This window comes from Coffea eugenioides, chromosome 6 (genome assembly GCF_003713205.1).
Source record: "Coffea eugenioides isolate CCC68of chromosome 6, Ceug_1.0, whole genome shotgun sequence".
Classification (NCBI taxonomy): domain Eukaryota; kingdom Viridiplantae; phylum Streptophyta; class Magnoliopsida; order Gentianales; family Rubiaceae; genus Coffea; species Coffea eugenioides.
In genome coordinates this window covers 28,972,903-28,998,924 of record NC_040040.1, presented here as the reverse complement: position 1 = coordinate 28,998,924, position 26,022 = coordinate 28,972,903, and the positions used below count along the sequence as shown (strand labels likewise).

At 34.1% G+C, this 26,022-nt stretch overlaps 1 protein-coding gene across 1 annotated transcript; it reads left to right on the top strand.

Annotated features, from left to right (window-relative positions):
- The first annotated feature begins 836 nt into the window (after positions 1 to 836).
- LOC113774019 lies at positions 837 to 1,901 on the top strand. Its single transcript, XM_027318598.1, has 3 exons — positions 837 to 1,030; positions 1,518 to 1,821; positions 1,878 to 1,901. The coding sequence occupies exons 1-3, from the start codon at positions 837 to 839 to the stop codon at positions 1,899 to 1,901; spliced, it is 522 nt and encodes a 173-aa protein (XP_027174399.1).
- Positions 1,902 to 26,022: the final 24,121 nt, after the last annotated feature.

Genomic DNA, 26,022 nt, shown 5'->3' with positions numbered 1-26,022 from the left:
AATATGTGCCACAAAATTACAATATAAAAAGTGTTAATTTAGGATGGAGACGTGTCAATCTAACGTCTTTGTCAGTAAAATCCCAAGAACTTGCAAATTCTAGGCATTTTACAAGAAAACAATATATATTAAAAATCCCATGAACTTACAAATCCTGTACCTGATTCACCTGCAAAGAGCAATGACCGAGTGAATTATCAAAAATTACACTAAAGTCAAGGCTCTATGGGGTGGAGTTATGAATAGAAAATTAACTGTACTAATTCCTTCCATTCACGTAATATTCTATTAAAAATTAAAGATCATAGATGAAACGCAAATTTTTACCTCTATAATGCAGGTATTCGACAAGAATCTCACGAGCTAGTGACATGTTTTTGGTCATTCCAATGAATTAGGTCATACTTGTTTCATTTAGCATGAAAATTAGATGGAATAACCAATATATGCAATCTCAGAAGTCGAGTGATTACTTTAAATGACCGAAAACAGTCTCGTTTTAGTGCCTAATATATTATATGTCATAAACTTGAACCCTTATTAGCTTAAAAAGATCTGTTAGTATAAGAAATATAAATTATACGGATAGCTTAATGGCTAAACATCATCAATCATTGCCTTATCCTTTATTAGTTCCCCTGCAGTTGGTGTCGTGCGGTTGTCCCGAGTCCTAACAATATTCTTTGTCTGATAGAAGATACAACACTTTGGGGTCCAATCACAAGGCAACTTTTGGAGATTGTAACTGGTTCGTCTCTCTGTATGGTAGTGCCCTTGTAATCCTACTATAAAAACGAAAGTAAGTAAAAGATGATGCAGTTGATTAGGAGAATAAAATGGGAACTATGACAATGGAAATGTGGATGGCTTTAATGGTTGGAATTTTACCAATAGTGGGAGTGATCTTATGGTTTTGGAATGACATCTGGTTTGCTATTCCCGTTAGGCTTCGGGGCATTGCCGATGGCACAGAGCTTCCAGCTGGTTACATGGGCATTCCGTTCTTGGGAGAAATGTGCACGTTTCTCTGGTACTTCTAGTTCCTAAAATGTCCTGATGAATTCATTGATTCCAAGGCAAAAAAATAAGATTTTCCTTCTCCTTATCTTCATCAAACTTGATAGCTAACTTGACAAACTTTTTCTCGATTCCCATTTCTCCTCGTTTCTACCAAATACATAACACTTATTGATCCCCTTCAAAAGTGTCCCGTGATCACCCATTAGACAAATTTACACATTTGTTGCCAATGTTTTTTCACTTATTAACATTATTAACACTATGCTCTTCAGAGAATGGGAGGGGGATGCCGTCAGATTTTTTGTTTTTTTACTCATTTTGTTACAAGGACCCGAATTTAATTGACTATGCTAGTAATTTTTTTTTTTTTTGGGTTAAATCAACGCTAAAGTAGAAACAGTCTCAAAATGGAAATAACTTTGACTGGCCTCGATGAAGCTGTAATTAACAGAATTTCGTTTTGAAAAATGTGATTATTATCAGGTATGGCGATGCAGGAATGTTCAGAACTCGCCTCTTTGGTGCACCGTCCATGCTTGCTTCCCATCACTGAACAAACTTGTTTCGCAATCACCTGCTCTATTCAGCCAACAATGGCCTTTTGCTGAACTTTTAGGCACTGATTCCATTATTGGATCTCAGGGCGCAGAACATGCTAGACTCAAAAAATTTGTCGTAAAAGCCATCAATAAGCCTGATGCTCCCCACAGGGTGGCCCTTATGGTCCAGCCCCGCATCATTAGTGTCCTCCGATCCTGGGCACAAAGGTTCAGAATTGTAGCATATGAAGAAGCAAAGAAGGTAACTTATGCATTGACCTTGTTACCTGTATTGTTTGACTTATCAAATCCCGGCAGATCAAACCCCCTGCTAAGATATAAAGAATTAATAAGAATTGAATATAAATATAGAACGTTTAAAGAATTTATTTTGCATGCCCAATTTCTTGAAAACTGCAAATATTATTTTTTTTAATAGTGTAAGTTGGAGGATTCGAATTCGAGACTATTTACTTACACTTTATCTCTCCGAACCACTCAATACATCCCTCCCTCCAAAACACTATAAATACCTATAATATTTGATTAAAAAGGATTCCCAAAACATTTAATAAGAAGTGTATAGTCTTTCTGAAGGTTCTTTTTTTATCTTCATTTTTTTAAGTGTGGTTGACAAAACAATTGTTTGTTTCTCAAAGAGTGTGGACTAATGATGCATAAAACTTTTGGAAAATGAGTTTTGCACTTTCCTTCCCTCCAGAAAACTATAAATACCTGTAATATTTGATTAAAAAGGAGTTCCAAAACATTTAATAAAAAGTGTAGAGTCTTTCTGAAGGTTCTTTTTTTTCATTTTTTTAAGTGTGGTTAACAAAACAATTGTTTGTTTCTCAAAGAGTATGGGCTAATGATGCATAAACAAAACTTTTGGGAAATGAGTTTTGGACTTCAGTACTTTTTGGGTTCATAAACTTTCTCTTTTGTTTTCTAAGACTCAAAAGACTGCTTTTTACGATATAAAAAAGTGCGTGAAACAAAAACTGACATTTATATATTATTTTTCAATGAGATTTATCCCCATTTTTTTAATTTTTCTTTGGAGAATAGGCTTAGTCTATGTGTGGCAAATGGACTGAATGGGTGAATATTGGTTGGAAAATATCTAAAAAAAATTATAAATTATCAATCAAGTCTAAACCAAGTCCAATGTTTCCTTCTCTTTTGACTGTGGTGTGAATAAAATGAACTAGGCCTGCACTCCGAACCGTGTACAGTGTACCCTAATTTTTTTTTAATACTTTTTCTAAATTGAATGTCAGGACCAATGATATGTCGAATGGATCGATGACTTGAATTGATTCTACTATGGTACATTAGTATCGGAGAAAAATACTCTTACAAACGTAAAAAAAGAATAATGTGCATCTACAAATTGGGATGATTTAATGTATGAATTTGTGATATTGATGTAAAAAGTGAATCATTTCAATTAGAGAAACTAATTGACAAAGCACGAGAAAGCTATGTGATGGACATGAATGCGGTGATAGTTGAAAAATAGATGGTGGACCATAGTTTATTGTTGGGTAAATTACCTTTTACCCTTTATATGATTTAGTGTTTTAACACATAATTCTACTATAGTTTAAAATATATATATTTATATAACTCCATTGTGATTTGGATTAATGTGTCATTGTTAATTTTTTCGCTAAAACTAATGATTAATAGTAAAAAAATCAAAGTGAAATTAATAAATTGATAAATGTACCCTTTCATTACTTCTTTTTTGTCCTCCAAACATAAAAAGAAGAAAATGAAATATAAAAATTGATAAATAAGAACTAGTAAATACCATTAAAGATTTGGGTTAAAAACCTATAATGATATTTGTAGTCAAAAGATTTGGTATTTTTTTCTTATTTATTTGTTTTATATTTCCCTTCCGTCTTTTTTGTTTCTTAATTAATTATTTTTTATTTTCCTTCCATCTCTTTTGTATTTAGAGAAAATTAAGATTTTGTAGGTCAAAATATAGGTTTTCAAATCATCTCTTTTTTTTCCCAAAGAGAGGGAGAAAGAGAGAGAGAAAGAAAAAAAAAAGCAAAAAAAGTAGTGAAATAGTGAATTTATCAATTTATTAGTTTGACTATAACTTTTTATCATTGACGGTTAACTTTAATAGAAAAAATAATGGTGACACTTTAATTCAAATCATAAGGGGATATGTGTAGGTTTTTAAACCATAGGAGGGTTATATGATAAAGTACCAAAACCAGTGAATGAGTTGATGATTCCAAAAGTAAATGTTGCAATCTCTACTATTTCAACGGAGAGATATGGGATCTACATGTTAATCTGCTTGGTTGTAAACTTGTTATAACTATGACTCTTGCCTAAATGATGAAAGAATTCAATATTGCATTATTACTTGGGTTGAATTACAGATTGCTCCCAAAATGTGGAACTTGTGCTTTGCCCCCATTAATCCAAATAATATACACTTTACATGGAGAAAATAATTCCATTTTGATTGTCAAAAATTTTGGATAATCCATCCCTTCAAATAGTCTCAACATCTTTTCCTTGCGACACTATTATGACATTTTTATTTTATTAATCCTTTCATTGATTTTTAATTGTTTTTAGTCATCAACTTTTTCCTTCCTTTATACTGCAAGTTTTTATTTTTTTTTAATATTATTGGTTTCTCATCAATTTTTTTGTTTCATTTATACTATGATTAATTTGCATCTTATCAAATTATTATTTAGATATTAAATTTTTTAGTCATAAAAATTTGTTCTTCCATTCAATACTTCTTTATTTAGATATTAAGTTTTCAATTTTTATTAACTTTTGTTCCCTTTATACTATGAGATTCCTTAAATTTTTTGAATTTTATTTACATACTGAAATTCTCTCATCTCTTTCAAATGTGATTATTTGTACTAATTGTGATTTATGTTTACATATTGATTGTTTCTTGTATCAAAATATTTTTCTTTTCTTTATGCTATATTTTTTATTTTTTCCATTTCTTTATTTATATGAAGTTTTTCACTCATCAATTTTTCCTTCCTTTTATACTATAAGTCTTTTTATTTTCATGATTTATTTTCTTATTTTATTTATCTATATGCCTTCTGTTCCTCATGCACACCACAAAAAACCAAAAAAAGGGCAGCTTTGCAACAAGTCACAGGGATATAATGTTGTCAATTTTAGTGCAGATTTGATGAAGAGATCCGTTCATTTGGATGAAGATTTTGGTGCAAATCTGACGAAAAAATCTAGGTTCCGTTAGAATTGGCCTATTTTTCAAAAATTAGTTTTTGAAATACAATGACACAATAATATACAAACAAAAATAACTCAAAAAACATCTCATCTATGTAATGTTCAAAAACAACTCACAAATATATACAAAAAATAAAAAATAATAAATTCTACAATATTTTTCACCTATCACCACCACGACCCCCATCCACTTCCGCCACCACCCCTTCTCTCCTCATTTTTCCTCCCCCCGTCTCTTCTTCCTCCTCCCTCTTTCTCTTCCCTCTTCATCCCCCCCTCCCCTTTGCCCCTATCCCCTAGCCCTCCCCTCCCCCAGTTGATCTAATCGAGGAAGAGGGAGGAGGAGGAAGAGGAGGAAGAGGGAGGGGGAGGAGAAGGAGGAGGGAGAGGGGTGGTGGCGGTGGTAGTTGTAAGTGATAGTTTTAATTTTTAAAAAGTACACTAAAAATATTTTTATTTTAAAAGGAACCCTAAAATATATTCCAAAATATTACAAAAAATATCTATAGTAAAAATTTTTCGTATACACTGCTATAGTAAAATATTTCAAAAACATCCCCAAAAATAGTTAATTCAAACGGCGCCCTGTTCATTTGGACAAAGTCTATGGGAAAAAAGGAGGTGGTGGTGAAGGGATAGAGTGGCTGGGGCGGAGAGGGAGGGTAGATGAGATCTTCTGATCTTCTATACAAAAAAAAAAAAAAGAAAAAGAAAGGAAAGAGCGAAGTTTAGAGGTTGGAGAAGATGAGCGACATCTTGAGGTTGGGGAAGATGAGAATTTTTTTAAAATTTTAATTTAGCCCCTCAATTTGCTGTTGCACTAAATTGAAATAAGAAAGTTTTTAAATTTCATCTGAGGCCGACACTAACTATTGATATAATTTGCAAATAAGGTTAATATATGAATTTTACATTTTTTTGTCCATTTGGATGATTTCCATCCACATTCCACATCAGTCCAATGCACAAGGAATGTTTTTGGGTGTTTCTGAACGATAAGGGGTTCCATGACTGTTAATCAAACCACAAGGGTTTTTTTTATATATATATTCTACTCTATTTAATTGAGTGATTAATTTTAAATAAACAAAAAAATGACACACCTCATTAAGAATTGTTATTCATAGTGAAAACTAATAAATACATGTATTAAAACCAAACTTGAGACAAACTTGCAAAAGAGAAGAAGTGTATGAGAAATTAGTAGCACGAATAAATGGAATAAAAATAAAAAAGAAGAAAAAGAAGTTTAAATAGCTTTTTCATTTGTTTATTGTTATTAGAATTCCTAATATACGTCTAACACAATTTTGATATAATTTGCATATTATTTCATCATAAAACACTCAATTTTGTTATTTAAAACTTGTGGGACCACAATGGTATAAACTCCAAATGTCAGGGAACTAAAATACAAAATCAAAACTATTGATTGACGGAAATTGACTTTGACCATCGCTACATTTTCGTCGTCATAATGTGCTTAAAATTAGAAACTTTGGGGGCTAAATCTATTTTGATCTAAACAGCAGACACTAATTTGACATATACAGGCCAAACATTAAGAATTAAAACTGAACATTCGTCCCAAAAAAGGAAAAAATTCTTAAAAACATACCTGAAGCTTTTCCAGAACATCCCGGTATTCGGCTAGATAATACAGAGCCCACATTATTGACAGGGAAGTTGATTCATAGCCAGCTACAACAAAGTTTACAAATGTTATGCAGCATCTCTAGATCACTCAATTGATTGCCTCCTCGTCATTCAGGAGCATTAGACCATCCAGTAACACTCGTTTTCAACATTTGTCTCGGCCAACTGATTTTTACGCATATATCCATTTCCTTCTTGAAAATCCAATTTAATCACAAATATATTCTTTCACGTTATTTCAATTAATATCTCCTATTTTCATGTTGCCATGTAGCTAAAGGGGTTAATTACACACTTAAATTTCGAGTTTATGCAAATTTTAGTACAGTATTTCTTAATTCGATGTATCCAGTTTTGTCTGAAAACAAATAATTCATTATTTGTTGAGAATCATACTCCTTTTCGAGGATATCTGGAAAGACGGTAGAGGTTCAATTTTCACACAAAAAAGGGCCTAAATGCATTTTTAAAAAAAATGAAGGATTGGGGACTAAACAGTGAAATCCCTATAACTTAAATTACCCAAAAAAGAAAAAAGAAAAGAACTTTGACATGGAACTTCAAGAATTTAATTGTGCAGAACATGAAGGATTAAATTGTAGCTTTCCGTTTCGTCTGACCCGTCTTTAGCGTTTCTGAATTTTGATAAAAAGAAATAAGATCAAAATAGCTGACCACAAAATCAAAATCCATAATTATAGTAGGATGCAGGCAGGCCTGGAGGGCATGGCGATAAGCAGTCCCCGGAAAATTGAGCGGAAAATTTTTTATTTCTTTGAGAATACCATTAAACAGCTGATCAAGAACATCCAAATGGGGACTTGGCTCAAACCCCGCAAGATACTTGCCCATGTTGTCAAAGATGATATAACACAACAAAATAATAAGCCTAGTTTTGATTGCTTCAAAACTTAATTCAATTTCTACATCCAAATGGGGAAATGATATTGTTTTTTAAATCTTTTTTTTAAAAATAAAATGGTCATCTAAATCGTCCCATAATTTTGGAATTGAATTAATTGTACAAGTCCCATAATTTAAACAAAATCAGTACGTGTATATACCTTAATTAGGCTCATCAATGTGGTTGCGTCTAGCATTTGTGTTTGATGTTTTATGTGTTTTTAAGTGGAAAGAAAGAGCAAATTAATCTTACTTTTCTTTTTTAGCATTAATGCAGTCATCCGGGCGTCGAAGAACCTTGAAGTAATATAGAAAATGGAGCATTTTCCCAATAAATGGAAGCCCCATATGACCAGGAGGAAGCTTGATGCCACGGGCGGAACATCAGATAGTTGCTGGAAGAGCGTAACGGATGTAATTCCACCACCACAACTAGAATCCCTACCGCTGTTATCAACGACTCTCCCCGTCACTTCCAGTTCCATATATTCATGCAATTGGATTATTTTCCTTTGCTTTTTAGCATACTTGCAGCTATAAATATATAGTGATAAATTTTGCACATGATTAAAATATGGACTTAGGAGCCTCTGTTTCAAATTTCATGGCACATTATGCTACACAACTTCTTAAAGGGGGAAAGTGTCCTGGCCACTAACAGAGATATTATAAAATTTGAATTCTTATCCATTATTACAAGAGACACATGTTAGTAGAATTAATAGTATAATGAAAGCTTAATAGGAAAAGTTGTTTCAGAAGATCTTTTAATAGAAAAAATGATGCTGAGGAGATTGTGATTTTGTCACAGTATTTCTCTTTATGTCACCAAGAAATATAATATAGCCGTCTAAATTTTGTTACATGTATAAGTACACAGCATTCAGGTTTCACTTTCGGATCCATTACTTAAAGCAACTTGGTGCCCACATGTCCTCAAACTCTTGTTGTCTAGACACTTGTACCAATAATTTTCTAAGTAAACATTTACTTTGGACAATCAACTTAACAAACTTATTACATAGATATACCATATATTAGATGAATAAGTTTCAAACTTGTTGCAAGTAGTTATTACACTATGATTTTGCTAGATCAACAGAAAATGTAACCCCAAAAAAAAAAAGAAAGAAGAAGAAAAGGGCCTGCAAACGTGATGACTACTTAAGAGTGACTGATTAAGGCTGAAAACTCCAAACAAGATCAAGAGGCACAAAATAGAACAGCGGGCTTCTTTTTCTATTAGATTCTGCTTATGTTAATCTCAACCCCATCAATTGGTCCTGGATGCGGGAGATAACTCATTTCTGCATCAGCATTAACTAGTTCCCACCTGAATATTTGTTTATCAGTATGGCATAAGCAAACAAAGTTACACTATTGTGAGACTTTATTTGCTTAATAAATAATAATTTCTGGATTTTGAATTTATGCTTTTCTCTTTCTCCTTTGGAAAGAAAAAAAAGTTGGTGTTCTCAAGAAAAAAAAAAAGATTAATCTTTCCTACAACTTTAGTGTGTATACTAATGGGTTTAGATGCATATTATATTATCTCAGTTTAAATTTAACTACTAAATTTTGTATATGTAGTATGCATCTAAATTCACTAATGTATATATGTGACAGCCTCACCTTCCCGAACCAAAGGGTTCGGCGGACCGCCTGCCCAGCTCTCGCCAGGATTCAATCACTCATTACAGTCCTCAAATAAATTACAAAGTAAATCTCAAATATACATCCAATTCTCCATGAATATACATATCAAAACGAAGCGAAAACTAATTCCCAAGCGTGGAACGTACACATACATCCGATTCAAATCCAAACATCCATACAAACCCAAAAATTACACAAGATAAATCTAAAATCAAATTGTACAAGAGAAATCCATCCAGCCACACGAAGAACTTAATACAGGTACTTCTTTTGCCTCGATCCCTGTGGGGAGAAGAAAACAATTGGGGGTGAGCCAGAAGCTCAGCGAGTGACCAGTAAAATCAATAATCAAATAAGCTTTACAATAGTGCATTTAAATGATATCAAGAATCAGTGATCAAATGTGCGTATATTGCTCTTTTGAGCCAGTGAAATCCTTGTACTTAAATATCCAACGCTCCATTAGATCAGGTAACAGATAAACAGAAATAAGGAGCCATTGTGCTCCAAAGAATGCGTAAACAGTAGTGAAGACGTTGGTTCTAAGCACAAGATTTCCCAAGAACTCATCGGAGCCAAAATGTCATGGCACACACACAAACACAAATGATATGCAATCGAGTAACCAATGCAAGAATTAGTTCAAAAGTAACTTTGGAAATAGTTGAGGGATCACTCACCAACCACGGCTCACGAACCTTATCCATCATACATCATTGCCTTGCTCAAGTCGAAACCCTAGATTACAAATATCAGGTCAAGCAAAGGAATTCTAACATTATCAAGCTTCTATCACCTTTTGGCACTTTAATCACAATTGAAGCTACACTTATCGGATTGAAACGAATCTTACGGTGTTACGAAGCTAAGACATACACTAACATTTCTTATGAAGACTTCAAAGCCAAATCATACATATTCATGGTCAAAAACCGAAACCTTAGAGAAAAATGGAAACTGGCCGCGAAACAGGGCTTAAGGGCAGTCAAGGGTATTTCAGTCATTTCACAGGCTACAGTACTCCAATCAATCTGAAATTTTACAGGTAGATAGCTAACTCATATACCTACAACTTTCTAGAAGAACCATTGTAAGATTCAGAACACAATTCAGTCAAATTTGAGCCTCAAGTTGCTGCTTTATCCAGTAAAAGACAGAACAGGTATGTAATTTCAGTCAACTTTGGAAAATCACCATAAATCACACAGACAGAACCAGGGTCTGAAATTTTCATGGTTTATATTTCTATGAATCTAGTTTCAAACACAACAAACAGAACTCGATTCCGACATTTCTATATCAAATTATAGCAGATTTCCCGAGACTGCACAGAAGTTCCTACGAAAATTTTGACAGCACCTCCCTTTGTTTTTCTTTACTTATCCATCCAAACCTCAACACCAATCACTTCTCAATTCCACTACAATTGCATCCACAAATCACAAGCTATCAAATACCTTTAATTAGGGCTACAATACCCTTCAATTAGAACCAAGTAATAGCTCAAAATAAAAACCCTAAAGCTGGAATTTAGACACCTAAGCTGGAAATTTCTTGTAGGTGAATGAAACTAACACATATAAGCTCAATATTACACACAACAAAACTAACAATCCATGGTAAATACTTAAACATCAAATAAGGGCAGAAAAATCACCAAAAATCTGAAATTTCCCATAACACCACTTCCTTCATGAAATTTTTCCATAAAACTACACAACTCACAACTCTAAACCACCACTTAACAATTAATTAGAGTAAAGAGGAAGTTCTTGATAAAATACCTTAAAACCCCAAGAAGAGTAATAGCTTAGTACTTCCCTTTTCAAAACAACTCCACAAAACCCCTCAAGCTTCCTTAAAGATCCACTTTTATGGACTAATTTACAAAACTAATGGTTGAAACTCAAGATTGAAACATAGAATTGAAGTGCAAGATGAAGCTCTTTTTCTCTCTCTCATGAAGCTCGCCCAAGGAAGGTGAAGAAATGAAGATATTTTAGCCAAAAAGGAAGTTAAGAATGAAAGAAAACAGCCGGTCAAAGTTGGCTGCCGGACTGCCACGTCACAATCCGGCCAAAATCTGGCCGGATTCAAGATAGAAGCTAAACAAATTTTTTTCAAACGAGCCAACCAATCCGGCCAAGTATCCAGCCAGAAACTGGCTGGATATGTGACCGGATTCAACAAAAAGCACTGTTCACAGAAATTTTTTCCTTTTCTTCTTCTTTCGAGCGTCACAATATATCATCAGTGAATAAAATATGTGACTCCAAAAAAAAAGGTATAGTGGCACTTAGAAATTTCACCTGTATCTTACAACTAGATGGTGGATAAAAATAGCAACCTGCATTCGAGCAAGCATATTTCCTGGACAAATCTTTAAACCCCCACCGAAGACCATGAATGTCCCAGGCTTTGGTTGTTCCTGATTAAGGAAATATCTAACAGTTGATCAATGTATAACCCAAAATTTGTCTTCTCAATACAAGTGCAAATAATATTTGTGCTTACGTTCCATCTATCTGGATTGAAACACAATGGATCTTCAAAATTTTTTGGATCTGTATGAATGTATCGTAACCAGCAGATTACTTTCCATCCTTTAGGTATTTTGTATCCTGTGAGAATGAGTTTCAACAGTTTTTAAGCAGAGGAAGACAAGTTGTATCCTCTTACATGCGCATCCTAAGTGCTTCTACAGAAAAGTTTACAGCTCTACTTATTTACTTTCTTTGATGATCTAAATACTAAAAGAAATGGATTACTTTTACCTTTGTACTCAACATCCCTCTTAGCTTTCCTGAAAACAAATGCTGATACATTGGCTAATCTTATTGTTTCTTCCACATCCTGCTTGTAAATATGATTAAATTAAGACAATCAAGCAATAATAGACAAGAAAATGCATAGTAATACGTACAGTAACTATCTGCCTATGAATGCTTAGCCACATAATTCTTTATGTGGTATCAAACACAAATAAAGTACCATGTCAAATAACTGATGGTATTTATAACTTTTGACTATATGATAAAGGGATAAGTTGGATCTATGAAATACGTTCCCATAAAACAAGATGCATCATCGCCACCATTTGCATCCTCCACAAATGATGAGATTTTCAAAAAGGCACACGACTACTATTTTAATGTAAATGTTTTTTCTTTCTTTTTTCTATTTGGTGTTCTTAAGGAACTAGATAAGCACAAAAAAAAAAGAAGGTTGGGGCCAATATTAAACCTTTACAATTACCAATCATTCTCTCAATTGCAACACTTTTCAACAAAATTTACTCTTCTACATTTTTTAAAAAATAGACCTACTTCTTATTTAATTACCTTAGGACACCAAATAGACGAACCTTTAACAAACTAATAATAGTATTAGCATTTCCTAACTAATCTCCGTATAATCTTGGTGCACATATACCTTGTTTGTGTACTGCAATTTCAGAATGTCATCACGTCTTATGAAATCGCCATTTGTACCAACATTCATGTGCTCCTCCTACAATTCATTCGATTTAGAGTCATGAAAAAGGAAACATATATAAATGTAATCAAGAACAAGTAAAGAAGTTTATCTTTGGTTGTCATCTAGATAGTGCTTGGAAGTTACTTATACCTGTAGCTTTTTGAGTATATTGGGGTGCTTGGCGAGATAATACAAAATCCACATAATTGAAGTGAAGTAGATTCGTAGCCAGCAATTATTAGGCCTACAATGTTATCAAGCACCTCTTCATCTTGTAATTGATTACCATCGTCATCTTTTAGGTTCAAGAATTGGTCCAACAAATCAAACTCAGCTCTTGCAGCATTGCCTTCAAACTTTCTCTTATTTATCTCCTTGGTAAAAATTGTCACGACTTTCTTCCGACACTGTGGAATGACAAATTTGTGATTAGTGATTGGAATTTAAGTCTAGCTCATACAAGAATTGGAACTTTAGAAATTAACAACCTCCCTTAAAGGGAATTCACTCATTTTTCTACTATTTTAGCTTAAGAGTGAGCTTGCTAGCCTGGAGGGCATGATGATAAGCAGTCCCTGGAATTTTAATTGGTTGACTTCTAACTCCTTTGATCATACCCGTAAATAGCTGATCAAGTGTATCCAAATGGGGTCCTGGCTCAAACCCGGAAAAGTACTTCCCAATATTTTCAAAAGTAACCTTCAAGGACAATGAAAAAATAATGAAAAATAAGGAAAATGATGGCCTAAAGAGATTTCATGAAAGTTGAAATTAGTGTGATAACTTACTGACAGGTGTCGAACCTGTGCAATAATAATAAATAAAACCTAACTACCACTTGAAGTAGCCAATAATCAATTCTAGTACTGGAGCAGGGACCCTAGATGTGCAATGGGTTACTTGATTCACCTTGTTCCCGAAGAGTTTGTTTAATCCGATATACCAGAATTAATTATTTAACTGAATTCACTAACTAGTAGACAGTGGCAAGCAGGGTCGTCTCCTCAGGGACTGGGGAGAAATTTGTTTCCTTTCGAGTCAAGACAAATAGGGGTTTTCAGGATTAAATGCTAACTAAATGAATTAAATGCAGAAAATAATTAATTAAAAGAAATAATTAGGAGAGCTCTTGCCAAGGGTACACTTCATAAATGGTTCATGCACTGATCATCGATTCACAAATAATTCCAACATTTATTAATAGATTAGTTATAGTTGTCATGCACGTGATAAACAACCAACATTTTCTTAATTTCTCGATAGTTAAGGTACGACCGTTAACTATTTCTCTAATTCGGAAACAACCCTAGGTACGACCATAGGATTTAATTTCTAGATTGCATTAATAATTAGAAAGGCCCAATCCTAACTAACAAACACGCTACGAGGGTTTGTTTAAGTTAGATCATATGTTTCCCTGACATAAACCCAATCACGCCAGTTGCTACTGAGATGGAGATAATCGAACAATTACGGATTCAATTACCCCTAATTAGCAAAATAGCCTATATGAATAATTAATTATTGCGCACTAATCAATCATACATAAGAGCTATAACAATTAAAAGCAGGAAACATATAAATACCAATAGATGAAAGAAACAATTAAAAACGGTTTAGATCTCACAGTAATTGCCGAACTAAATCGTCAGTTGTCCTCTTGACTAGAAAATGAAAATTTAGCTACATATCCTCAAGGGAAATCCGCAGGACTCCCTTGCTAACCATCTGTTCCTTCTCCCCCAAAGGCTAACGAAAGAAGACAAAGAAAAACAACCCCCCCCCCGCCGTCCCTCTCAATTCCTCTTTTGTAGCTTCCTAAGGAAAACTAAACTCCTGATTACGCGGGATCCGGCTTTTTCTCCCTCAAATCCGTGCAAAGGAAATCAAAAGACAAGAAATTGCTGCTTCCTTTTTCGTCTCTAGCCACCCAGATGCTCAATTGATTGCCGCCGAATTTGCCTCCACCTAATTACCTAATTGATTGGTTTCCTAATACCAATCCAACTCTTAAAAAGATTCCTATTACAAATCAATTTCCTCCACCTTTCCTTTTCCTTGAGAATGATCCCCCGAAATAAGGAAAGTCCTGGCAGCTAACAAATTAGGAAGTTGACTCGGATTGGGAGACTGTCTAATATCAATCCCGACCTTCTGGCCTTGAATGTAGATCCCAAACGTACCACCATCAAATTAATTGGAAAATTATCATTTTTAATCACATTTTACTCCTTTTCCTGCAATTGGCACCATTAACCAAATATAAGTAGAATCTATCAATTAAAATAATATTTGGCTAAAATCAAGGAAAAAATAATTATTAATTTAGCAACAAATTATGACCTATCAATTTCCCCCATACCTAAACCATACTTGTCCTTAAGCATGAGAACAACAAATCAAGTAATCAAATTCAAACAATGGTATTACTCAAACTTTCTATTGCCAAGATACAATTAAAACATATGTCAAGTATTAGTGGCAATTTGCAAGAAATATCTCTCCAATTAGCTTTCAAGATCAAGGACTCTTTCAATTTATGACTAACTAATCTAAGAATATAAAATATTCAACCAGCATCCATAAGCAAATGGTTCGACTATTAAGCAAAATCTCAACAATAAAATTCATGGATCAGCGGGTTAGCAATTCATTCACATTTTTCACTATTAGCACTTTTTTCTAAAATATCCCCACCCTTGATTGATTTTTTTTTTCGGGGAAATGCTTAGTCTTTAGCCATTTAAGCGTTTTGACTCAAACTCCGATATTGGCCAAATGAAGGAGCCCGGTTACTCAACTTTTATCGCTAAAGGACCACATACTCATAGCTATCGTTGTTTTTTGACGCGAAAATCGACACTTATGGTGAAAACCTCCGGTTACTAGGCAACGTTACTAGCGGAGTATAGCCAAATACTATTCATAAATAAGCACCAAATTAAAATTAAAAATCACACAAACCCGCTTCATTTCTTAAACATGGAGAACTAAGATTATTAGTTAAACCAATTTGCATAAAAAAAATGCTAGACAAATATTTACAATACTTAGAAAAGTTAACCAAAAAGTGCAAAAGTCACAAAATCTCAAATATTCACCAAAAAGATACTCTTAAACTTAACCATGTCATACTTAACACTTTAGACTGTAAAATCTTAGTAATAGAAAAATTTGAGACATCGAACCATCGTTAATCAGAAACAATCACAAAAATGCACAAAGATAGGCAAAAATTGGATAAAATTTAACAAAGTCAAACAAAAAATTCCAACAAAAATGCCTACACTTGCACTTTTTCAATAAAATACCGATATACTACTCACCCCACACCTAAATCTTACATTGTCCCCAATGTAAGCAATAAAGAATAAAATACAAAGGAAAAAGGGACAACGAAACTTCCCTGATCATCAAAGGGGGGTCTCGAGCAGCTATGGCATAAGTGGGATTGGTAGTGTGAAGCCAACATGGTGGATCTTTATTGCTCCCAAACCAAAATAGGAGATGCCCACAGATAGTGAAAATGGAGATGATCATGGGAGGTGGCTAGCGGCGGCAGCATGGTGTGGTAGCAATGGTGACGAGCAGAAACAGCGCGAGTAGCGGAGTTTGAGGTCCTAAGGTTGTGGTCCTGCAACTGGAAAAGGAAAGAAAGGAAGAAAAAGGAATGGGAGAGAAGAAGAAAAGAGAAAGAAAGAAGAAAGAAAGAGAAAAGAGAAAGAAAGAAAGAAAAAGAAATGAAATGAAATATTTTTTTTGAACCACTGCGTTAGACGTAGGCACGCCTAACTACCCTTGAGTCTTCTAACCAACCTACGGAAATTAATATTCTTAAACATGACCACTTGGCGTGGGCACGCCTAATTACTAGGGAGTCTTCTGACCAATTTTCGAAAATTGAGTTCCTTAAGCGTGACCACCTGGCGTGGGCACGCTTAACTAATGGAGAGTCTTCTGCCTGCAGACGCGAATTGCCTTCCTTCGACGTGACCACTTGGCGTGGGCACATCTAACTACTAAGTAGTCTTCTGTCCGCCAAATTAAAACCTCTTTCCTTAGACGTGACCACTTGGCGTGGGCACGCCTAACTGCTAGCTCCTGCCACAAAAACTACAACTCAATAAATGCAAATAACACTCAGCAAAACTCCATAAACACAAGAAAACTAAAACAAATAGTCTTGGGTTGCCTCTCAAACAGCGTCTTTCTTTAATATCTTTGGCTAGACATCGCCATGTTTATTCACGAAGGATAAAATCTTGTGACTCGTTTCAATGCTTCATCCTCTATATAGTCCTGATATCCCTCGTAAATGAAGTAATTCTTGAATACACGAGGTACGGTCTTCCATGGATTAGTAGATGATGCCAAACAAACAAGTAACGACCTTAATTCTTCACTCACTCCTCCATCACGAGCACTTATTGGTTCGAGATATTTTGCCATCGTGACTCTTAACATATTCCTGTCATGAAACTCAAAGTCGTCTGGTATAATAAAATTAATCTCATTAACAGGAATTAAAGAATAAGAGTCAGGAGAATGTTGATAAAGGAATGGAGGAGATGTCACCGCATTTGGAGATTGTTTACTGGATTCATCCACTTGAACAATTTGATATTGGGGTTCCATTTCTTGCACTTCAATTTCCTTTTCAACTACATCTTTAGATTCTTCTCTTTGAGACTCTTGCAGTTCCATGTCATTTGTCAAGATAATTGTACTCTCATCTTCTTTAAGGTCGTTGATGGTTTGTACGGACAATTCTTCATAAATTGGAGAAATCAATTTACTCATTGTAGATTCCAATTCACGCCTTCCTTTTTCCATCTCTTTAATCAACCTTTGTGTCTCCTGTTGAAATTGATATATGTTAGTAGCTAGTAATTCAACTATTTCTTCAAGAGACATACCTGACATGGATGACGGTTCTTGAGACTCTAGTTGTTGAAAATCTATTGGCCTTTGTTCATAATTAAAATTGGAATCATCCCACCATCCTTTATCATACCCGTTTGAATAAGGGTCATACCACGTTTGATATTGAGGTGAAAAATTTTTAAAAGCATCGATTGAAGCACTTAGACCATCTTGAAATGCAGGGCATATGTCGATTGAATGACCTGAGGCAAAATAAGTTCCACAATTTGCAATAGCCCATTGATCATTAGAAAAAGCACGAGTCTTATAACCCCTTCTAGAAATAAAATCCAATCTATCACCAAAATACGGAGTGTTAGTAGCCATAAACTATATATAAAAAAAATAAGAGAAAAATAAAATAAAAAAATGAAAACAAGATGAAGTAAAAAAGAAACAAATTAATCAGGCACTAGTCCTCGGCAACGGCACCAAAAATTGACAGGTGCCGAACCTGTGCAATAATAATAAATAAAACCTAACTACCACTTGAAGCAGCTAATAATCAATTCTAGTATTGGAGCATGGACCCTAGGTGTGCAATAGGTTACTTGATTCACCCTATTCCCGAAGAGTTTGCTTAATCTGATATACCAGAATTAATTATTTAACTGAATTCACTAACTAGTAGACAGTGACAAGTAGGGTCGTCTCCTCAGGGATTGGGGAGAAATTTGTTTCCTTTCGAGTCAAGACAAATGGGGGTTTTTAGGATTAAATGCTAACTAAATGAATTAAATGCAGAAAATAATTAATTAAAAGAAATAATTAAGAGAGCTCCAACCAAGGGTACACTTCAGAAATGGTTCATGCACTGATTATCGATTCACAGATAATTCCAACATTTATTAATAGATTAGTTATAGTTGTCATGCACGTGATAAACAACCAGCCTTTTCTTAATTTCTCGATAGTTAAGGTACGACCGTTAACTATTTCTCTAACCCGGAAACAACCCTAGGTACGACCGTAGGATTTAATTTCTAAATTGTATTAATAATTAGAAATACCCAATCCTAACTAACAAACACGCTACGAGGGTTTGTTTAAGTTAGATCATATGTTTCCCTGACATAAACCCAATCACGCCAGTTGCTACTGAGATGGAGATAATCGAACAATTACGGATTCCATTACCCCTAATTAGCAAAATAACCTATATGAATAATTAATTAATGCGCACTAATCAATCATACACAAGAGCTATAACAATTAAAAGCAGGAAACATATAAATACCAATAGATGAAAGAAACAATTAAAAACGATTTAGATCTCACAGTAATTGCCGAACCAAATCGTCAGTTGTCCCCTTGACTAGAAAATGAAAATTTAGCTACACATCCTCAAGGGAAATCCGCAGGACTCCCTTACTAACCATCTGTTCCTTCTCCCCCAAAGGCTAACGAAAGAAGACAAAGAAAAACAACCCCCCGGCCGTCCCTCTCAATTCCTCTTTTGTAGCTTCCTAACTAAACTCCTGATTACGCGGGATCCGGCTTTTTGTCCCTCAAATCCGTGCAAAAGAAATCAAAAGACAAGAAATTGCTGCTTCCTTTTTCGTCTCTAGCCACCCAGATGCTCAATTGATTGCCGCCGAATTTGCCTCCACCCAATTACCTAATTGATTGGTTTCCTAATACCAATCCAACTCTTAAAAAGATTCCTATTACAAATCAATTTCCTCCACCTTTCCTTTTCCTTGAGAATGATCCCCCGAAATAAGGAAAGTCCTGGTAGCTAACAAATTAGGAAGTTGACTCGGTTGGGAGACTGTCCAATATCAATCCCGACCTTCTGGCCTTGAATGTAGGTCCCAAACGTACCACCATCAAATTAATTGATAAATTATCAATTTTAATCACGTTTTGCTCCTTTTTCTACAGTTGGCACCATTAACCAAATATAAGTAGAATCTATCAATTAAAATAATATTTGGCTAAAATCAAGGGGAAAATAATTATTAATTTAGCAACAAATTATGACCTATCACTTACATAAAGAAAATTTATATAGATCTATATTTTTTATACATATATTAGTCTACCTTCTTAGCTTCTTGCAATGCTACAATTCTTCCTTTTTCTGACCATTGTCGAAGGGCTGCAACTATTCTTGGTTGGACCATAATGGTTACCTTACGGAGAGCATCAGGTTGATTAATGACCTTCACAACTAAGCCTCTAATCCTTGCATGTGATGATCCTTGAAGGAAAAGGAGGGAATTGTTGCCTATAATTTGAGTGGCAGGCCATCCTATGCCAAAGTTTGCATCCGATTGAAGGATGAATTTGTTGTTAGGAAAACAGTAACAACTACAACAATAAAAAACAGCTTTGACGTGAAAATTCACTTTCCTTAAGGAAATTTGCCTCCACTATTGTACTACCTGGTTTGCAGCAATTCCCTCTAGGAATAACAAAGCCAACCAGAATTTTCACACAGTAGTATGCAGAAATTCTCCCAAAAACAATTTAGCGAATATTATTTTGAACGAAATAGAAGAATAGTAAAATCAGAAGTAAAAAGTGAGGCCTCTGTTATCTGGACACTATTATTTATAATGTTCAGATACCCCAAAAGAAATGTCATATCTTTTGAAAACGTATTTCTTCATGAATAGGTACCTTTTAAAATGAATGGACACTTAACGGTTGTATGCACTGTATCACCAGATACAACCCTTAAAAGAAAACCGTTTAGTTAAGAAGAAATATTAAAATGAAATTAATTAAAATTAATTTCAGTTCTTAAGACCCAAGTGCCCAAGTGCCAATCTTTTGACCATTAAATTTATATTTTAATTTAATAGTCAACATGACAAATGCATGTGCAATTTTGAAGTTTCCCTCCAAAATTTCTTACAATCCAAATTGATTTGAATAGGTGTGCACTTGATTATAAACGTCTTCTATACTTCATATACTTTCAATGTGGGATTTATCACTAACTATTTCCAACATTTGTTAGCTGATGGAAAGCATGCAATTATAGAGGGTGAACCAAAGAGATGGCTTTTGTACGATCCTTCTCCATCACCATATCTGATTTAAAAGATTAATTCCGAAGAACCATGTTAATTCTAATTAATTTTACTCTACCGCTGATGAAGTCAATTTGTATCTTTTTTATTTTTTTGGGAAAGCTTATTGTTTAACAATTTGTAACCAACAAGTCGAAATATTGTGCTAGGTAGAAGAAATGTCAACTCACCTCCCACTTAATCCCCAACTTGCGGATTTGACATGAGCACACGGTGACAACATCAATTTCTCAAAACAGGTTAGGCAACATCAATTTTGTTTAATCAATTCTCTTGGCACCAATAACTCAAATATAATTTGGGGGCATAAAATAATCATGATCTTCATCTATTCAAATGCTATAACTTATTAAATTTGTTATTTTGGAACAGGTTAGAGCATAATAATTAAATCCGGCACAGTCATCAACCTGGTAAGTAGATTGGTTAAAGGGTTTAATCACGAGTTAATTGGTTGAACTAGTGGGTCATAATATAATGAAATAATATAATTGTTAAGAAAATATAATTATTGAACTGGTGATCAAATTCATCAAGTTTTGGAGTTCATTAGTTGAAGCGACGGGTTGATGACTTTTCAATAGGAATCTTTATTATCCTCTCCAACTATCAACCTAACCCAGTTAAATAATCGATTCACTGGATTAGCCAATTGAACTGCTCAAATAGACCGGGTTTAATAACTTTGTTTTAGAGTGGCATGACATCACCTTTACGTCTTTTCCTGCCTATTTGTAGGGAAAATTACAGGAGTAGCTCCCATCAAATTTACAAGTTATCCTTTTCTAGTCCTTCACATTTATTGTTGATTTGATTGGAAATTTATGATTGTAGAGAGTTTTCAAGCATGCTAAATGGCATGGTGAGTGAAAATACTTACCTCAAAACGCCATTAGCTAATAAAGTTGAGGACACTACGGATTTTAAGTGATTTGATTAGACTGCAATGTTGCAATTTCTGGTAAACTTTTAGCTCCAATTCCCAATCTCCATTACTTTTTTTGAGTGAAAATCTTTACCACAAAACATCATCAGCTAATAAAGTTGAGGGCATTACGGATTTATATGTGATTTGATTAGACTGCATATAAACTCTTCTTTTATACTGTATTAAGGGAAGGAACGTGTCATGACCTGAAAACTTAAGAAAATGGTATTGTTTATGAAATGTTTTAACAGGAAAATGTTTTCTTGCAGAAAATAATCCACCCATCAATACATGTCTACAATATTCACCTTTTTGGGTTCGAAAATATTGAGGATAATTTTAAACCATGTTCTTCAATTAAATTGAATGTCATAGGTCCATTATAAGATAGAAATTGAAAAAGAAAAGGTGCAAAAGCAATTTTAGTTCTTCACTATTATTGTAGCATTCTTTTCATATTCCAAATTTCATTTACACTACAAGAATTTGATAGCGAGATTGATCCTTTTTAAGTTCAATTCATCAAAAGGCACATAACTAACGTGTGGAGCACTTGAGGAAGTAGACATGCAATTGTCTACAAGATGTTGCAGAAATTGCTACAGCCAAATGCCATGAACTTGGGCCAATGGCCTCCATGTATATAGCAATAAGTTGGATAGTTGTGCAAACAAACTTACTAGTAATAAAATTGAACAAGAAAGGAATAAAACTCAAGCATGGAGAAAAACCTTACTTGTATCTTTTATTGTTAATGAAGTCGTCATGTCGATGAATAACCTTAAAATACAAAAGAAAATGAAGCATTTCTCCAAAAAATGGAATCCCCATGTGGCCAGGAGGAAGCTTGGTCGTGATGCTGCCTCCAGAATGCCAGAAAGTAACTGGCAGAGCAAATTGGAAATAGTTCCACCATCACAACCCCCAGCCCAGTAGTGTTATGATTCCCACCACAATTGCCATCCACATCCCTAAGGTTATTCCATCTTTGTGAGTTAAGGCTCTAATACTTCATATGATGTACTCCTAGGTAGCATATGACCGGGTTTAAATACACTTGCTTGCGATGCAATCATTTGTATCTTATACCCAAGATATTATTCTTTCAAGTATTATTACAAGAGGACAAATGTAAATTGTACTTATTTAGTTGGGAACACATGTAAACTGTACTTATTTCGGGCTGTGGCAGTTCGTGTGGCTACGCAGCAACCATGTATGGCGTTGTCATTTTCACCAAAAAGGAGTGGTGAGACTCAAAGCTGATGAGCTCTCCAAGAGTGCCACTACCATGGTTAGAAATTGATAGCTACTCCTCTTGTTGTCCACATTGACAAAGTAGTTGTCAATGTGGACCATTCTTGGTATAAGCATGGCTAGGTGGTCTCTGAGTAATTCACTTCTGCTTAAGTTTCATCTAAACTAATTCACTTTTGCTTAAGTTTCATCCACTTTTTATCTTCTGCAGTATGGTACAAAATAGGGCTTCTAACCAATGCTTGAAATCTAGTATTTTAGATTTCTCACTCTTTGGAAAGCTTGTTACTGCCTACAAACATGAAATCATTCAGACTATTTGTTTTAATTAGCAAAAACTGCCAAATGATAGAAAGAAATTGACTTATTTGCTTAGTTCAGATTCATACCCTTGGTATAGATATTGTGCATCCTTCTGAAACTTGTTTGTGAGTTTCCTACTTCCGAAGTAATGAACCCATCCATTAACTTCTTCCCTGCAAAAAAGTTTGAAGGCAGATTGAAAGTTAGTGTCACATTTACCTCCAATTTTTCAATTTGCAATACCATATATATGTTTTTTTATTAACACTATGTACTTGTGAAGGATTTGCATAGCTTTCTCTCAACTTATGATTTTTCAAATAATAGGAAGCCGGCAAGTCATAATAATCTGAATAAATGAACAATATAGAGTTAGCTACTTTTTAGATGTTAATTTTAGTAACCTCATAAAAGGCTTGCCAGCAAGTTGTCTACATACATATTTGAAAATTGAAACAAACAACATCATACGTAAATTGGTTTTTTCTCAAACATTTTGAGTATTCTTTTCTGAAACTGTTAGTAGGATGAAAAAAAAACTAAAAAAACCAATTATCGTTAAAAAAAAAGAATTTGAAAAAATGCTGACAGAGAAAGTCCCAACACAAAATCTAGGTTACTGACAAAAAAGTCTCAACATGAACAATAGTCTACTGATAAAAAAGTCTCCAAGCTATCGGCTGTTGAAAAAACAAAATCTTTATTAACAACAAAAACAACCCCAACCCCAAGAAAAACCTATAGTATATTGTTGACATATTCCTCTTTTCTCACACATATTTTGCCTCCCTATATACATTGATTTTATGAAATTTGTCTTCTATAGTTTTTGGATAAAATATTTTGGGTTCTACACTTGGTGCTTGGATCATTTAGTTTTGAAAGATATGAAACGTTCTAGAATGTGGATGTGTAGCTTGTTCTTATCGTATAATGAATATTATATTGTTGATTTATTCCTCTTCTTGTACACATATTTTGCCACCCGATATACATTGATTTTATGAAATATATTTTTTCTATAGTTTTTTTATCAAATTTTTTGGGTTATACACTTTGTGCTTGGATCAGCTATGAAACTTTCTAGGATATGGATGTGTTCTCTGAATTTATTCTAGTTCTTTAGATTTTGCTATGTGACATCTATAATAGAAATTTACATAAAAAAATGACATGTTTATGGAAATATTATTCTTCCTCTACAACAATACCATGTAGTCCTCTAGTCTTATGGTTGTTTGCCTTCTAATTTCATGTTTTTCATGCTTCTTCCTCTTTTTTTAGATACTAGTTTTCCCAATTGTGATATATTTTTATGCATTCTCCATAAATGGAGCTATTATTAAATTCAAATTCATTGAAGCTCAGTTGATATTCTTTTTTTTTTTTTTTACTAAAATGGCTCTGTTGATATTCTAGAATGAAAGTTTCCATGCTTGAGCATGGAAAGTTCATGTATTCTAGTGATTATAGGATATGTGTTACATGATCAGGAGAAACATCATAAATCCAGGTGTATCTGGAATATTAAGAAGTATGTTTCTCTTAGAGTTCATGTTCAAATAAGGAAGGGAAAAGAAAATCTAAAATCTACTACTAATGATATCGACGAAGTGTCGAATCTGGTCAATGCTACTATTTTAGTTTAAGAGAGAGCATCATTCCACTCTATGCCTTAAACTTTGCATGAAATCTTATTTTGCACTATATACTTTAATTCAGGTCACATTTCACCTTTATTTTTATAATCAGTCCACTTTAGGTCCAATAATTAATAGTTTGCAAATACTAAATTGAAAAGAAGCATATTAGCAATAATATTGTATTTACCAAGGGTAAGGAAAAAAAATTAATATTTTCAAGTGATCGCAGAATTAAGAACTATGCTGCTGACATGCTTCATCTCCCTCATCTTTCAATAGTATTAGCGCCATTGGACTAAAGTCCATAGTGGGACAGATACATGTTAAAGTTAAGATTGCTTCATCAGAAAAGGTTAAAAGATGCAATGTGTAGCATATTATATTTGGGGGTACAAAGTGAGAAATGGTATAAAGTCTGTGCATGCAAAATAATATTAGTCCCTAAAAAAATATTTCATTCATCTTACCTAACCTCTTTAGGTTTTTATTACCAAGGTTCACTTCTAATCATTTCAACATCCATAATAAAAAACCTTCTTAATTTCCCCAAAAAAAAATCTTCTTATACTCCGTTTTCACTAAGGTCATATACCTTTGTCAATCAATGATCTTTAAGTTTGAACACCCAACATTTTAGGCAAATTTAAATTTTGACAACTTTATATACAAAAAAGTAGGGACTTTGATACTATATGTAATTTTGTATAAAGTAAAATGTCATCTTAAATACTTTTTTTTAAAAAAAATTTTAAGTAGCACAAGAAGAATGAAGCAAATTAAAATTGGTCCATACTAGCAATACATACATCATTATTTTTTTTTGGTTTAATGCATCATGCTTGCTAACCTGGAGGGAGTGATAATAAGCAGTTCTGGGTATTTTAATTGGTTGACTTCTAACTCCTTGAGTTGCCACTCGCAACATCTTAACAAATTCAGGGATAACTCACAAGGAACTTGCAAGGACCATCATAGGAGTAATTGGAAATGTCATATCCTTTGGCATGTTTGTCTCCCCTACGCCCACATTCGTAAACATAGGGAGAGCCAAGTCTGTTCAACATTTCAAGCCAGACCCCTACCTTGCCACAACACTGAATTGTGCAATGTGGGTGTTCTATGGCCTTCCAATCGTCAAGAAGGATAGCATTTTGGTTTCAACGATCAACGGTGTTGGACTTGTAATTGAGGCCATCTTTGTCACCTTGTTCATCATCTATTCCAATTGGCAAAAACATTGAAAAATCTTTCATTTTCTTGCGGGTGAAGCAATGATTTTGGCCATAGTCATCATCAGTGCCTTAACGGCTTTGCATGGTAGCAATAGGTCATTATTTGTCAGTGTCTTGTACACAATCCTCAATGCTGGGATGTACTTTTCGCCAGTGATTGTTATGAGTAGCGTAATTAAGACA

Bases quoted from the DNA above. Each gene is read 5' to 3' on its own strand.
- LOC113774019 (XM_027318598.1), top strand. From the start codon at position 837: ATGGGAACTATGACAATGGAAATGTGGATGGCTTTAATGGTTGGAATT. The intron at 1,031-1,517 runs GTACTTCTAGTT...ATGGCGATGCAG, and splicing joins GAAATGTGCACGTTTCTCTG to GAATGTTCAGAACTCGCCTC. The intron at 1,822-1,877 runs GTAACTTATGCA...AAATCCCGGCAG, and splicing joins CATATGAAGAAGCAAAGAAG to ATCAAACCCCCTGCTAAGAT.